This window comes from Rissa tridactyla, chromosome 2 (assembly GCF_028500815.1).
Source record: "Rissa tridactyla isolate bRisTri1 chromosome 2, bRisTri1.patW.cur.20221130, whole genome shotgun sequence".
NCBI classification, from domain to species: domain Eukaryota; kingdom Metazoa; phylum Chordata; class Aves; order Charadriiformes; family Laridae; genus Rissa; species Rissa tridactyla.
In genome coordinates this window covers 55,512,678-55,529,960 of record NC_071467.1, presented here as the reverse complement: position 1 = coordinate 55,529,960, position 17,283 = coordinate 55,512,678, and the positions used below count along the sequence as shown (strand labels likewise).

The 17,283-nt window shown below is 41.9% G+C and overlaps 1 protein-coding gene across 11 annotated transcripts in view; it reads right to left on the bottom strand.

Annotated features, from left to right (window-relative positions):
- PTPRM (protein tyrosine phosphatase receptor type M) overlaps positions 1-15,003 on the bottom strand; it is a 484,559-nt gene extending 469,556 nt beyond the window's left edge. For all 11 annotated transcript variants that reach the window (XM_054191333.1, XM_054191334.1, XM_054191337.1 and 8 more), the window contains exon 1: positions 14,510-15,003. In XM_054191333.1, coding sequence (XP_054047308.1) covers positions 14,510-14,582 — 73 coding nt within the window. In that variant the 5' untranslated portion in view covers positions 14,583-15,003. The remainder of the gene's footprint in view (positions 1-14,509) is intronic.
- Positions 15,004-17,283: the final 2,280 nt, after the last annotated feature.

Below are 17,283 nucleotides of genomic sequence, written 5' to 3'. Positions count from 1 at the left end.
TTTGAATAAGGGAATGCTAAAATTTTTTGTAAAGTGTACACACACTCTCAAAAACTATTCACCTACGAAAATACTTTAATAAGCATGATAATCAATTTGGGAGCTACACAGAAACCCCTGACAAATACAGGCTTCTACAGATACACCTGATGACAATTAGCTCTTGGCAATGACTTTTGGCTGCTCTACTCACAGTAACATAATAAATACAGTGTGTAGGTTGAGAGAACCAATGCACATGGAACAGAACAATGCAGAAGCCTCTGAGTTTTCTCTCTTAGGACAAACACCGAATTTTTTTAATAATATACTCTACAGAGTACGTTACTAAATGTGATGCAGAAATAGAAAAAGCTCTTTAAAAATAAAAGATCATGTGACACAAGCTATATATCCTATTATTTTCATTTATTGTCCATGCATCTCAAGTGGCATTAATTTACAACAGTAAAGAGCAAAGCCATTAAATACATACAGGGTCCTGATAGCTTCAGGTACAAAATAAGAATAGTTTCTCACAACAGCTTAGAGTGCTGTTGTGTATAGAGTAAAACTTGATACCATTGCAATTCTATTTCATGTATACACCGGAAAAATGTATGGAGTAGCTGTCAATATTTTCTCTTAAAGAAAATGAATTACTGTGAGTGCAATATTCCTGTGTGACAGGCGCAATAGTTCACAGCCATCTTCCACATCAACATAAAAAATTATTGCAAGTGATGTCAAAATCCATTAGGTCCCACTTTGTTTGTTTATTACTGATCCGCTGCTGGAGGCAATCAGCTCCATCTCCAACCAGGCTGCATTAGCAGGTTGACTCCAGTGCAAAGTCAGAGTGGGGAGCATAAACCACCTCTGAGAATAGTCTCAGTTGGCCCAGCTAGATTTGCAGAGAAACAGGTGAGGAGTGCTCATGAAATCTAGCAGCACATATGAGCGATAAAGGAAGTATCCTCCACCTCTAGGTGGGCAGTGAACATCTTTAGAAATAAAAATCTAACTCAAGTGATGTGTTGAAGTTAAGAGTTCATCTACCCGAACTCTTACAGGAACATACCTCTACCAAGCTCATTATCCTGTTAAAAAACTGCAGCCATTTTAAAGCTTTTGCACAATTTCAAGAAATCCCACATAGCTGAACCTCCACACAGTGTGTGTGTACACAAGACTCGAGCAACCCTTTTCTATCCCCAATCATGGCCTCACCTGAGCTAAACACATAATCTTACCGCTTTCAGATAACTGAGACCCTGCCTGGAAATCTTCAGCTACTCTCAAAGTCACCCCGCCTTTTCAAATTTAGGATTCCGTTGATACTGTAGAAGGCAGCAAAAGAAATCAGTTGCAGTCTCAGAGCTGTGCAGCTCTGAAGAAGAGACGCCAGTAAAACTTGCTCCTGTCATTAAAGGGAGGAGACAGAACCCAACCAGTATTCAGCTTCCCAAAGCTCTGTGATCTAATTCTACACAAAAGGCTTAATAAGGTTTAGACTCATAATACAATTAGTAATTTAGCTCACAAATTAGACTATCTATTAACACTCCAGCAGAGACATCAGCCATATGAGGATTAAGAAGGAATCTTCTGCTTTCAGTATGGAGAGAGAACTTGAATGCTTTAATAGACTACTTCAGCAGCTGCACAGGAGAACATATATTCCATTGTACAGAATGATGTGACCAAGGCGAGCATCCCGTTCATATATCGAACTTTCACCAATCAGAACCACGTTAATAATTTTCACAGTAAACACAGAGCAGGAACTTCTGAGCTCATCTTAAAGCACAATTTTAACTGCTAAAAATATACACTGATAGCACAGAACACACTGCATATGCATTTATATGCGTTAGAAGTGCACATAAAAACAAGGGCAAAAATTAACATGTCAGCATGGTCAAAATACAGGTTAACCCAAGGTATGAGTATTATACAACATTTAACTGCGGGATCTGAATAAAGAAGCAACCCTTTCCTAAATCTCTCCATACAGCATTTATTCTATATCTTCTAGCCGTATGTAATAGAAGATTCTGCATCATCTTCTCACCTTAAACAATGCTCAAAAGATTTAGGAGATGATACCTCTAGCATAGTACTTAATGGCACTTTGATAATTCACCCGGAATATTTTTTCTGTGTGGACAAAGGCAGGCTGAGTAGGCAAAAAACACTCTACTTATTATCAAGGAACTAAACTTTCAATCGCTCTGTCCTAAAAGTGCTGTTCCGATTTCCAGAAAACTATACACGTAACTACATTTCTACAAAATGCTGATACTGGTGTGTTCATGCTGACTTGTGTTAACACCTGACTTACTTGCAATTATTGTGTCAAGAGGAGCTTTTTTTTAATTACTTTCATAGTATGCCCCAAACTGACTGTATTCATCTTTAGGTTTTGAGCTCGTGTTTGTATAAACAGTGCCAGTATTACTAATCCTTTTGCGCTTGAAAAACAAACAAACAAAAATTCTTCATCAGTTTACTTCACACACTAGTAAAAACCATTCACACCCAAATAATATTATGAATAATGTCCATCTGGTCTGAAATGTAGATCTGGCCACAGTATCTCATTCTCCACTAGCACTGCCTGCTGTTTCTATCAAGTGTTCAGTGTGACTCCTCTCAGTGCAAAGTAAAACTTCACTCACTTAACAGCACTTACTCATAAGCACATGCTTTGCTGGCATGTGCATTATCACATGCATGGGACCATTTTGATCTTACTTGTCTCAGGGGAAAAAAAAAAAAAAAAAAAAAAAAAAAAAAGAGAGAGAGAAGAGCAAACCCCCTAACTTCTTAGGAATAATACTCAGGCAGTCAGGAATTGAACCCCCAAGCTTCTGTCATAGTCCCCCCAGAGGCTCTGGGGCTTTCTCAACATGTGCACATTGTTCTACAAACTCTAAGGGCAACAGAGTGGCTGATGGCACTGCAGGGCATCCTAATCAGAGCTACCATCCTCCAGTCTCAGCTCTCTTCTTGGCTCAGTAACAGACACCCAGAGGATGGAGGTGGTAGAGGAAGGCACAAAAGATTTGTAATTTGTGGAACGTGGTGATGAGGAGCAGCCACGAACAGAGAAAAAGAGGTGGAGAGAGCACAGGAGGTGGCACGTAAGCAATATATTCTTAAAGGTGGCCTGGTGGTTAACAGCTTTGTTAAATATGTATGTTATTTGCTGTGGAACAGATGGTACTAAAGTGCAATTTTAGATGGAACTGAGAGCAGGTAAGAACCCTCCCTCTTCCTCTGAACAAAATTCCAGAGTACACAGCTCTGGCAGATTACTATAATTGGCCAATTCTTTCTTTTATTGATAGACCACTGTGTAGAGTCAAAGCACTGAAATCATGTGAATGGGGCTGCTGGTGAATGCCATGTATTTGCTCAATGCCAGTTTCAAGCATACGGATGTGATTTTTTTGCAGTTCTGCTCCTAAAGGTCCAGAAACACACATAATCTAATTCTGCCATACAAGCCAGAATTAATTTTTCACTGCTGCAAGTCTAGCATGGCACTGTGCAGTCTGTGAAGACTTTAACAGTGCAAGTTCTAGAAAAGGGTGATTTCTCACTCACAGTGAGTGGTTCCCAAACTGTGGTTGGCAAAACTGTGATCCACTCACTACAAGCATTGATTTGAAGCAAACAAGCCCGTCGGATACTATATCACTGAGGCACATTTACTGTGGAGCAATTCAGGAAGCCACAAGTTAATACTCATTCTGAAGTTGAGATCTTCAAAAATACGGAGAGTTTTCATTACAAAGTCTTTGAGTTTGGGCTACACAGAGACTGACTCCATTTTTGCAATGAGCACAACAGAACAGGCAAGCAATAACTTTCAAAGTACAAGCTTCCATCTTGCAGCCTAAACTGCAACCCATCACATGTAACCAAAACCTCCAAAGTACATCCTGACTGATGCCAGAATGAGTCCACAGCTGCCTTCTATTTCCATTCATCACTGAGACATAACAGGTATCTTCCAAAATAAGATTTCAGACTTCCAAAGACGGCATCTGTTTCTCTGCAGAAATCAGAGAAAGAATTTCAAAAGCAGCAGACAATGCATGCACAATTCATGTTCCCTAATTCCCCTTGAAGCAACCTTGGCAATAGAGCTAGACCAAGTTCAGACCGTCTTTATCTGAACATATGCAATACCTAAGGCTCCACCCCAACTCTAAATTATGATCTGCACTTCAAGACCCCAAGTCCACTATACGACAAAGGAAGGTAGAGGCGAATAAGGCTGAAGTGCATATTCAGCAATGGAGCTGCCAGTGAAGCAACCCACAAGCACAACAGTATGGTTGCCTATGCTTGAAAACAGAAAAGTAGCAGCTGAGGAATATTATCCTTAAGGGGTTATTTCCACATCATCTCCCTGCACAGATGATCTTATGCTAGATACCGGGCTACAACTCAAAGAACATTTTAAGGCTTTTTACTTTCACACCTTTTTGTGGTCATGTAAAGTTTTTAACACGGGCAACATTTAACTCCCCAATATTGAGGATGCAAAGTTACAGATTCTAGTGGACAAACAGACTTTCTGTTAAGCAATTATACATGTAAAGATGCAGCTCTGAAGCTTCTGCGAGACTCGTTTAAAAACCCCAATCCATGGCTCCTGTTGCTGCACGGCTGCTGCAGAAGCCAGTTTTTTTTATTTGCCCAGAGTGTATTTGCACTTGTCTTGGGCTCCTGGGCCCTACACAATTCCAATGCATATTTGCTCTAAAGGGCGTGTGCTCGTCTCAAACACACTTAAGTAAATAAAACACTCAGACCCCAGTGTTTTCCAAATCCCCAAATGAAAATGCTAGGCTAATTCACATAAATCCCTTCCTAGCCTAGATTTATATGGGCAATTCTAACAACAATTCTTAAAGCAAGAATAAATAAAACACACCTCATGAACTTTATACGTGGTCTTCAATCCACGTGCTTTGCTGTCATTATAAACAGGAGGTAGTAATGTTGGGCAGTATACAGGCTTCCATTTCTCATTTTCAACCTCTGATGTTTTAAATAAATATTAACTGTAATTGTGCTTTGGTTTTGTTCGTTTTCCAACCGTTTCCACAGACCTCACCCCAAAAGGTTTCTTTCATATTTAGAAAGGTGCTTACAGAGGTTTTCTCCTGAGCTAGGACTGAATTGAGATGACATCTCTCAGACACGGTAAAGAGGGCATCAACCGCACAGTGCCTTAAAATTATTACTGGGACAACAATTTATCTTATCTAACCGAGAAATTACTTCAGTAATAGCTGTCTCTGCAGAAGTTAAAAAGAAAAACAGCTTAAGTAATGTGTTATGTAAAGTGCTTATATTAAAGAGTTGAATGCAGATAATCTTCATCTACTCTGCAGAATTCAGAAAAGGTAACATTAAAAGGAAAAAAAGCTATAGCAATTCTCAGTCATTAACATAAGAACTATCCCACCGAGTACTATGGTTCCTGGAAATGTCCACAACTGTCTCTATCTCCTAAACATGTGACAGTATTTAAGCACATTGTTGATTTTCTAGGGAAAACTGAAGTCTGAAGTTACAGGTGGTGACAAGTGAATGCTGTAGATTTTCTCCAAATGCATTAGGGGGTTCTGAACTGTCACATTCAGTTCAGAAGTTTACCAGATTTCTCAAAAAATAAAAATCCTACTGGTCAAAACCAAACAAAAACCGACAAAAAGAACAGAAAAGCCTGGCCATGAAGATCCTCACCCATGTCACGGTCAAATGCCAGAGCACAGACTTAAATCCATGTCTCACACACCTATGTAGGAGTTCTAATCACTAAGCAACTGACTATTCCAACAGGAGTTAAATATCTGTCTTTTTCATGCTGTGCTCCAGTGGTATGATTCACGTTAGGCTATGTCATCCCAAGGTGGAACCAGAAAAATCTCCAGGCTCAGAAAGTTCCACTGAGAGAAAATAATTTCCTGGTTAAGATTATATGACACATCTTAAAACTGTTAAGTAAAAGATGTTACACTATCAAAATAGTAATAACTTCCAAAAATTGTAGTCATCAGAACATTGTTGATCATGAATTATACTGTTGGACAAAAACATCACAGTAAGTACAAGAGATTACATACAGTCCTACGCAGATAAGCAAACAGTGTCAAACCTTGCAAGTTTCTACCAAGCCTGTGGGAACACTTGGAAGAGGCTGCAGAGTTGTTAGGAAATATTGGACTTCTTGCAGTGATTTTATTTACTAGAAGGATGGAAGAGCGAATAAGTAATAATGAAATTTTTCGTTTCAAATGAAACAAATATACAAATCACAGAAGAAGAGAGCAACTGTACCAAACAACTACAGAGAAAACAGTTACGTCTGCTCTGCGGCCTAACACAGTTCATTGAGATAGCAATTGACTTTCATGTTGGTTTTCAACTGTTAGCTGAACTGTGTGTTAAAACAAGAAAAAGCCATGAACATGAAAATAGCAGAAATGAGACAAACGGGAGTTTCTATGCAGGTACAGGAGAATCTGAATCCCTTTAGGAAATCTCAGCCTCTGATTAGGATATAACCTGGCGATATCCTTTTTTTCAAGACTGGAGATCCTTTTTGTCTGCATACCCTTAGAAACTATGTGGACTTCGTAACCAAAACTTTAAGGTGTGCGTGTAGATAACTATTTTTTGGTCATAAATTACTTTATCAGCCATAGTAGAATTACTAAGAATCAGCTCCCAAAATAAGGAATTGTTTGACCTTAGAGGGAGAAGAAAAACAGGAGGGGAAAAAAAAAAATACAATTCCCCTGCCACCATCTCTGCTGCAAGCACACCATGAAAAATGCAAAAGTCTACTAAAGGGTAATAATTCATCAACTTTTTAAGACACAGACGTACAAACTGGTGCATGGATTACAAGCATATACCCAAGTACAGAAGTGTACACGTCCCAGATGGAAATTATTTACTCAGTCTAGTCTATATTCACCAGAAAAACAAATGTAAAAAGCTCCTCTATTCATTTACCTATAACTCCATTATGAAAACCTCAAGGCATTACTGGTCCACTATCCATCCACCTGAAATTGCACAGAAACTCCTGTAATATCTTCCTCAATCTTATGTTAGAATCTCATCAGCACAACTAAACAGTTCTTTCATCTAATCAGCCTACATTTATGCACTACAGAATTAAAACAAAGGGCTGAAGACAAAGGTATTCTATCCAGTATATTACTTTCAAAAATAAAGAGTCTAAATAATATTTGATTTTAGAGTTAAGGATAAAAGAGGCAATAGGATTCAAGGTAATAAAGCATGATCTTTCTGATAACTTCCCCAAAATAACTGTGCTGTAAACCTTAAAAAACAAACAAACAAAAATCAAAAAAAACAACCAAACAAAAAAAACCACACACACAACCAGCAAACAAAAAAACACACCCCTGCTCTAATACAGGCATGTGGTACTGTATTTCATTCTCCTAGATGAAGAGATAAAGTGATGAAAGAGGTAATTAGCTGCTAGTTATTCCAGTGCAAAATCACATTTCTTGTGATTAACAAAACAGTGCTGTAAAAGATATTTATAATACCTTAACATCAAAGAAGATTAAAAAAAAAAAGGGGGGGGTGAGGGGCGGACAGGGAGGCAATCTACCCCTCAAAAAGCCCTACTGTAACCAAAATTTACTGCTCTCTAAATCAGGACATATTACACGTGGGCGAGGGGGAGGAAGGGGCAAAACAAACACACTCTTAAGGAAAATGCTGGTTTTACACCATTCCACAGAAAAAAATTAAAGATTCATTAGCATCATTACACTTAATCGTATGTGTAAAGATAATCAACTATTGCTATGTAAAGCTGTCAGAAGACATATTCGAGCCTTGAATATGTTATTACAGCAAAACATGTTCAAAACTAAGATGAAAAAAAATAAGAAAAGGTAAATAATCATAAACGTATTTCTGTTTTCCAGATATAATTTAGCCATCTTTAGGACTTCAGCTTTTTTTTTCCTAGAACATCTTTTCTTCCAGTAAGGTTCACTGCTTACGCCCTTCCAGAAAATGTTATACCTCCCTTCCCACCTTTCATCCCCCCAGAACACCCTAATTCTAAACCTGTTTTCAGAACTCCTTCCTGCTAATCCTGCCGTGGTTTTGTCTGAACAGATGCAGCCATTACTTTGTTTCCTACCACTGCTCCTTACGGGGCAAAGGGTCACTGCAGAGTCAGACTCTTCTGGCCGAGACACTTCTTTCCTATTCCCTGTAGCTACTGAGCACGAGGATGTGTTAAAGGCATAAATACACCTTTATTTTTACTGCTATTACTCTCAGAAATCTGGGCACAAAAATGTCTTTCCTTCATTTTTAAAGCATATGTGGGGACTTACCCCCTGTACCTCCTTGGAGCATTAATGGCAGTCACATTGCTTAAAAACCAACACCAATTACTCCAAAATCAGTACAGAATTCCACTGTCAGCAACATCATTTATGAAAATAATTATTTTGAATGGAACAGAAAGCTTCTTAATAGGTTGTGAGAAGACATATACTCACACAACACTTAAGCTTTTCTTTAAGACAAAAATCAGGCAAGATGGTTAAGATATAGCCTTATCAGATCTCTACAGCAATAACCCTTGAATTTAAACCGCTAGGAAAGTACTAACAATTTCTTTGTAGTTTCATGTATTTTATTATGTATTTTTGTTATATTAGAGCATTCATTCATCCTTCTGTTGAATACTAACACTGATACTGAAATTAGCCTGTTAACAAGTAATTAAAAGTTCATTTGTATTATAATCAAACCGGTGCAAACAAGCCACCAATGAATTAAAATTCTCCAGGTCACAAAAATCCATCATGTATTTTCACACCTCCCCAGCTCCAAATACACCTACATTCTCATAAAGCCCAGTTTATAGCCCTTCCTCTTTCTATGCTTAGAAAAGTGGATTTAGAGATGCAGCTACACCTAGTGATCAGCAGCAGATCACAGCAGGCAAAACTCAGGAAGACACTACAAAAACCAGAAACGAGTATGGGAACATAGCGGGGTGAATAAAGTGACACATCAAAATTTATTGCTAGACTTCCCCCCCCCCCCCCCCAATATAAGACCACATGCTCCAAAATGGTTTTGATTTCTTGAAATCCTTTTTACTACATTGATAACATTACACATTAAATCAGAAACACAGACCTGGAAGTTATCAGAAAAATCAAATTAAATAAAGAGGACTCTCTCAATTTTTCCTCAAGAAATTGAGCGGATAATCCAGCTGCATTCACACATCAACAAACAATTTACTCCTGGGAAAAATTTCAGAACTAGTTCTTTATACAAGAGTCGTAAATGTGAGCTGAAAGCTTTGTAAATGCATGTCATTTTCTGGGGAAACATCTTTAAAACTTAGTGATGTAGCTACCTCAAGTAAGTGTTTGACAGCAACGCTAACGAGCTTTAAACACTGGAGATCTCCCTCTCAAATGGCATTTCCTTCAGCATAAAGTTGCAACATGGGAAATATAGGATCAGTTCACAGGTCCCGACCCCACAACATCACTGGACTTTGTTCTATCAAGTCTACACCTATTATCTTCCCCCCTGGCTGAACCTAACGATGCGAACTGAACCGACCGTCTCGGCAGTAATGTGTAAAACTGACCTAGCCACCGGCAACTGGGCTGTTTGACGCATTCGCTGGCCATCCTGGTGTGTGAGTGAGCGCATATGAAAAATAAACGATTTCCACATTTCTTCAGGTCAGACTCAAACAACATTAGCGAGATGGAGTTCAGAAGCTTACTCGCTCTACCCTAACATGTTTTGTTATTTGCCTGAGGATTTGGTCTCTCTAGCTGTCAATCTGGCAACTTCTGTGAGCACTAAATATATTATTTTTTCATAAATTATATGCTGCTATATTGTTTCAGGACACTGATTTGTTTTCCTTGTCTATTCTGACGACTGCTAAATCATGAGGCCAAATAAACATCACAGAATTTTCTTCCCCAGTGTTATTACATTCTTGTAATATTTTGTAGTATTTATTTTTGATTTCTGATGAGGTTTCATCACTAACTTTTGACACCAGAACAAGATCAGAATGGCTAAATAAAATAAATTTTAAAAAATAATCCACACACCCATCACAGAGTTTCTTTTTTGACAAACTCTGCCACTTCCAAACCCAGACTTTAATTTTTGCCTGAAGCATTCTAAAGTACATCCCAGCTTACAGGGGAACACTAACCTTATTTCATCTGTTTCTACCCGTCAAAAGTTTATCCCCCCCCCCCAAAAAAAAAGGATGTATTTAGAAGCCAATCCTTCAACATGCTTCCATTAATTTGCTAGACTATTTTAAATATGAATACACTTAGGTGTAAAACACAAAGCAAGTCATTCACCTATTCACCTGACAGCAAAAAGTTTGGTTTAAGAATCTTCCCCCACGGCTCTCACTGTTTAGCAAGGCCAAGTCCATGCTATGAACTTTAACTAGAACAGTTTTGTTGATGAGCTGACAAACTGTGTCAGCCACTAATAAAGCTGCATTTTCCACTAGCATATGTTACTTCCCTTAGGAAATGCAGGAATACGGACTTGATGGATGGGTGGAGAGGAAGGAGAACAGGTGAAATAAGCAATGCAAGCAAACCCAGAGTTTGTCAGAATGAGATATAAACACACTTGGAGCTCTTTGCTAGTAAAGTGATCGGAATAGATATTAAAGACTTCCAAACAGAGATCCTGAGTACTCTGAGAAGTCTCTTTAAACACAGGTTATTATACCAGAAGCTTTTTATTTTCTATACATTGCTCCAATTGCCAGGAGCTTCATTTCAGCTGGGACAGGACCTATGAAGACTTAACCTATATTCTTTCTTTTCATCTTCCCTCTCTGCAGTCACCAAACATCAACATCATCACAGTAAGTTTCAACTTCAGCATGTCAAACTTCTTCCTTACGTGTGTTTTTGGAAAATGTGATTCTTGTTTTCAGACTGCTTACACCCAAAAGTCAAATAGATGAATGTAAGACACAACATCTATTCAGAATGCAAGTTTTTGTATTTTTAATCCAGGAAATAGCTTGAGGACTACTATTCTCTATGTAAAAACTTTACTTGTCACTAGGAAAAGCGATTTTCATTTTTTGTACTGCACTTCTCCTCCTAATTGCCACTAGTCCTGGCGCAAAGTTCGTTATGAATGGCTGCCTACAAGCACTTGTAGTCAGTCCATCCGTCCGTCCATCCATCTCTCTCTCACTGCAATAGGACTCATCCCTTCTCATCCCTTTTAAAACCACTACCATAATAAGAGCATGTTAATATACAACCTTGTCGCTTTCCATTGCAAAAGAGAATGTAACAGCCTAATAATAGCCCTCCACAGATTCAGGTTATAAGCAATAATCACCAATTTCAGAATTCAGGCTGCATGCAAGTTTACATCTATCTGAACACTATGCCTTCATAAAAACCCAGTTTCTGACTTCTGCTACACATCTCCTTGCCTTCAATTTCAGCTCCCCATTTTGGTATTTGACAGAACTCATCTCATCCAGACCCTTCATTTTATGTAAGGCCTAATATTTAGGCTTACAATGTCCCTTCAAACTTTCCACATCTCTATGTTTGACTTAAATCCCTTCCAGGAGTGGATTGCTTTCCCTAGCCTGAATAATCTACCAAGGAGACAGAAGAGGGAACACAGTGGAGTCAGGTGGCATTTCATATGACACGAACGCCATGTTTCAGAACTTTTGTAGTATTAGCATTCAGTCTTCGCATGGGACCACTTAATAACATTTATGTTAAAATTATAAACAAAAGCAGCTAAATTAGGTGCGCTACAGTTTCTCAGAAAGCAACTAAAAAAAACCCGCAAACTCTCAAAACTACTCTTGCAGAAAGACCCCAACTACTTTAAAAAAAGAAAAATACTTAAGATAAGCAGCATTGTCCATTTAAGACTAGGTTTTCAGTAACATCTCTTCAATTCAAATTCTTGAGACCATTTGCTTCTTGAACTGATGAATCCAGAATTTTAAATTCTTTAGTTAAGGACTCAGAGAAAATCTCATTGTTATTAACTGTTAAGCTGCTTTCAAAAGATTACTTGAAAGCTTCCAGGCCTTAAAAAGCCAAGATCTGATCTTTCAGTAAGATTATTTTCTAAATAAGAAACTCAAATATAACAATAGCTGACGGTAACGTTAGAACCAACCTCTGTAAAACAAACCAGTCATTTTAGAAAAGGGTAAAAATAAAAATGGAACTATACATGCCAAAGATTACTTAACGCACCCACTGCTATTCTTTGCTTAGAGCATGTGTGGAGTTCGTTTTGTTTCTTTTTTCTTGGTTTGTTTTTAAACTTTTTATAGGTTAGTCATATAACTCTCGTCTGCAACAAGGGACAGCTATTACAAAAGATAACTACCCGACTCAAGGATGGATTTTTCTGTAATTTAATTTCTATGACACCGATGCATCAAGCTTTTAACAAAAGCAACAGCAATTTTTTCCCCCAAGCAAAAATGACTCTCAGGCACACACTTCAAATGGTAAAATACAAAAATGGAAATTTCATCAATTTTGTTCTAAGTGAGCGATGAGAATCAATATTTAAAAAAATAAATCCGTACATGCATCTTCACATTTAATATTTAACATACACGTACATATGCACACACAGGGAGAATGCAGGCCAGATTCTGCATCCCATGACATCCTTTGCAATTTCACTGAAGTGTGTAAATTGCAGCCTCTGTCATTCAGTACTTGGGAAGTGTTGGAATGACACCTTTTGAATAACCGTATGCACAGGTCGTCTCTGAATTGTTTGTGTTTTCTATCACAGTCCTTTCCACAGCGTGCAGCAATGGAAGTGAATACAACAGATACAAATCTAACACTAATGTGGGATTGTTCTTCAGCAACAGCACTTCAATGCTGACCCTAGTACAGTATCAGCATATCGCACGTACAAGTCATTTAAATATCCAGGAGACGAAGAGTTGCCCCAGCTTAACTTTAAACAAGAAGTAAGACAGTTCATGCAGGTCAGCAATGAGTTATGAATTTATCTTAATAAAGCAAGAGCTCTCACTGAAGTTTGGATGCTAGACTTCCAATATTAATGAGTTATAGGGCTAATATACATGAGTTCAGTTCCATAATTCACTGCAAAGCATAGCTTCATCCTAACATGAGTGTTTGGAAAAGATTTCATCATTGTTATATATCACCTCGGTACAAAATATTTTTCTGCTCAGGGATCTTCTGTCTCGTCTGCAGTAAAAATGCTGGAGAGAAAATAGGGGAAACACAGCAACGTATACAAAAGGTCCCTGGAACCTACCATAAAACCAGAATTTTTTGATTTTTAAAGAAGTTTTAAAACAGACCACCAATTCCTAGCCATAAAACTTGGTTTAGCTACAGTGCCGCATAGGAGCATCACGCAACGTACAAAATATAAACTATTCTGCAGCCTGAGCAACAAGGAAAGTCAAAAGTATTGCTTCCCACCAGATCAAAGCACACTTTGCATGAACCGAAGACCAGATGTCTTCAATTTAACGTGCTTTTCAGTTGCAATCACTTCATGTTGGGAACAAAACAAACTCAAAAAAAAAAATAAATCTGAAGTTAGTTTTCGCAGCGACGCACGCAGAACTATTTCACAATCCAAATTTCTGTCTGAAATTATGGGTTTTTTCGACACATAAACAGGAGAGGAGTGCAGGCAGAGGACCGCCAGCCCCAGATAACCATCTGCAGGTCTTGGATTTGCGGCACCAGGCAGGCGCTGTTGGACGGGGAGCACTTTGCCGGGGCTCTTGGCTGGATGCGAACTCCCGACACCCCGCAGGGGCGGGCAGCTCCTGCCCTGCCCGCCGGGGTGACGATTTTTTGAGGGGGAAGCTTTAACCTCCGTCTCCACCGGCGTTTCACCCGCCGCACCTACGGGCAGGGGGAACGGCGGGGGCGGGCAGGGCGGCGGGGCAACCTCCGGGCAGCGCCGCCGGTTCTCCTTCCCCGCGTCGCCAGCTCCGTGGCCGGGCGGAGGCGAGGGCGGCGGCGGCGGCGGCTCACCTCGCCCCCTCAGGCCGCCCTCCCGCGCCCGAGGCAGGAAGGAGGGGGGAAAACTTTCGGGAAGTCGGCGACGGCGGCGAAACGAGACACAGTCCCGACCGTCCCCTCCGTCCCGGCCCCGGGGCTGCCCCGGCCCCGCCAGCGCACAGGGGCGCAAAACCTCACGGCGTCCCGCCGCCTCCTCCGGACACTTAGTTTCTCCTCCATGTACGGAGCGGTTCCGAAGTGTCCGCCCCGGCAAGGGGACGGGGAGAAAGAAAGAAAAGAAAAAAAAAAAAAAAGACAAAAAAAAAACCTGAAAAACCCAAACCAACCCCCAAACCGAGTCCAACATCGCAGCGCTCCCCCGCCTCGCCCCCCTCGCCGGCCCGGCGGCTCCTTACCTGTGAACGTCTGCGCTCCCGCCGCCAGCAAAAGTCCAGCCAAAGTAACCAGGCAAGTTCCAACTTTCCCCATATTTCCACCCCTCTTCCTGCTCCAAAGTGCCAAAGTGTTTGCCAAAGTAGGAGGCGCCCCTGTCGCCCCCCTCCAGTCTGTGGGGGCAGGCGGGGAGGGGGGTCGGACTCCCCCCAACTCGGGCTGCGTTCCCCTTCTCGCCCCTCTCTTCGCTCGTAAGGGCAGGGGAAAGAGGGGTGCGAAGTGGCCGGGGGCGGGCTGCCTTCCTCCAGCGGCGACGCTTGCCCTCGCCCCGGGGGCGGCGGACGCCTCACCGCTTTCCGCGCCGCTCGCCTGCCCCCAGTGCCCGGAGGGGTGGGGGGCGGGGGGAGCACCCTTAATCCCGGAGTCTTCTCGCCCGGCGCCGCCGTTAGTCCGGGTTTAGCTCGGTCCCTGACTGACTCGCCGTCCCCCCCGGCAGGCAGGCGGGCTAAAGGGAGCGCGGAAAGTCACGCCCAGCCGGCGGCGCCGCCATTCTCCCCCGCTAGAGGGCGAGGCGGCGCGGGCCGGCGGCGCCGGGGCGCCGCTGACAGGGCTCCGGTAACGGCCGCTCGTCGCCTGCGGAGGCTGAGGCGCTGGAGTCGCCTTCCCGCCGCCCCCTTCCCGCTGCCCCGAGAGCGGCTTTTGCCGGCAGAGGAGGTGGCTGCGTGCCTGGCAGGACGATGCCGAAAGTTCCCGGACAGCGGGGGAAGAGAAAGAGGAACCGGGAGGTTAAATAAATAATGAGGGGGAAAAAAATCTCCACTAGGCGTCCCGGTAACTTTGCCGCGGGCCCGTCCCGGCCAGAGAGGCAGCCGCTGGAGTCGGGGGCGGCCGCGGGTACCTGTCCCGACGGGACCGGGGCCCTGAGGGAAGAGGCCGCCGCCGGCCCGAGCAGCCCGGCCCTGGGGCAGCGGCCTGGCGCTCCCCGGCCCCGCTCCGAGGCACCGGGACAGGGAGGGATCAATATGGGGGGGAAGGGCTGGGTGTTCATAACCGTTTTTTCTTGTTTTTACAGGCAAAGTGGAGCCTTTTCGGGGTGCGAGGCCGCTTACTGGGTCTTCGGCGGAAACCTCAATCCCTGCCCGCGCAGCGAAAGGCCGATGCTGAAGAGGAAATTAAGATGTGAACGGGGTTCCTCCAGCGAGCGGCACGGCGGCGGCGTAAATTAATTGCTTCTCATCAGACTTTAGCGCCTCGCCCGGCCCTCGGCTGCGGCCACCCTTCAGGGCGGGCGGGGAGGTGGGAAGGGACCGGGTGGGGGTGGCTGCTCCGGTCCCCCGGCTCAAAGCAGGGTGGCAGCTTGTACCCCTGCCAGTGAATAATGACGTCATTAATTGGCAGGGTCAGCTAGTGAGCGATGGAAGTAAAAATCACCTTAAAATGGCAGTTACCTGTCATTGTTTGCAGTCGGCGACTTCTGGCGTTTATCTCTACATCTCGTATGAAATACAGCTGCTCGACCATCTTTTTTTTTTTTTTTTTTCATTCTGGGGCTTTGGCTCCTGCTGTCCAAGACGATGTGTTTGTTGGTTTTAAACCAGTTCTTTCTAAATTGGACTTCGAGAGGTGGAAGTGTTTTTGTTGGCTATATCACTTTCAAGGAAAGCTTTATTTTTATTTCAAGTGCAAGCGCGGCCAAATTTAATGCCTATTTATTCCCTGGGGTTTATAAATAAAACAGTAAAAAAATGCTGCAATTAAGGGTTTGAGCTGACAAACACAAATGTAAGAGCTCAGGTTCTCAGTTGTCTCCAGCACAGGTCCTTTGGGTTTTAACACTGTTCTCATATAGAGTTACCCAGCTTCAATCTCATATCAACTGAAGTCTTAACTCTACCCATCCCCCACGTGGTAGTTCCAGTCGCAACACGAATGAATGATTTGTGCATATTTTGTATTATTTTTACATATAATACGTCCTCTTCAAACTTAAGCACACAGCTGCGTCATTTCCAGTGATTGCCCAGCCATTCTATTGTCAGGACACTGCTCTATTATGTTTTTGCTAATGCATTTGTTACGTGATGAAATCTGCACGAAAGGACATGAACTTTTTGATGCGTGGGGGTAAGACAGCTACCTCAAAAGTTAACGCAAGGGGGCAGAATAGCATTAATTGTTGTGTTTCCTGACGTCAGACTTTTTCTTTTGAATTGTGAGCGTTCTCTTCGTTTATTGTTTGCCTCGAACTTCCCAGTCTTCTCCCCGGGAAAAGTTATCTTAATTCCACAAAGCTTTGATAACCTTGGGGTATGTTGCAATAAAAATTCTAATTTTTTTTTTATTTTACAATTTTTTTCCTGGGTGCATAATTTATGCAAATTTTATGTTCTCTAAAAGCTGCAGTTACAGCTTCTGAAAATTAGAAACTATATCTACTCTTGAAAGTGTTACCTTTGTAACTGCAAAACTGTTAAAAAAACCTCAGGAAGTCTCATAAGTAATTGAACTTACAGTAAACTTAACTTTAAAACATGTCTTCTACTAGATCTGTCACTAAAAGTCCAGAAATGAACAGTTAAACCAGTGCTTATGCTAATGATGACTTCTCTCTAGGCTCACAATGTCTAGACACACACAAAATTCTGTCTCTGGTCAGTTAATGTCAGCCCTAGCACAGTGTGGTGAAGTATTGTGTTCAGACGTACAACCGTAACTCTCAACCCCATCTTTGTTACGGGGAAACGAAAACTCCGTGCCTATATCCACAGCTATCCAGTGTTGGCTTAGCAAAGATGAG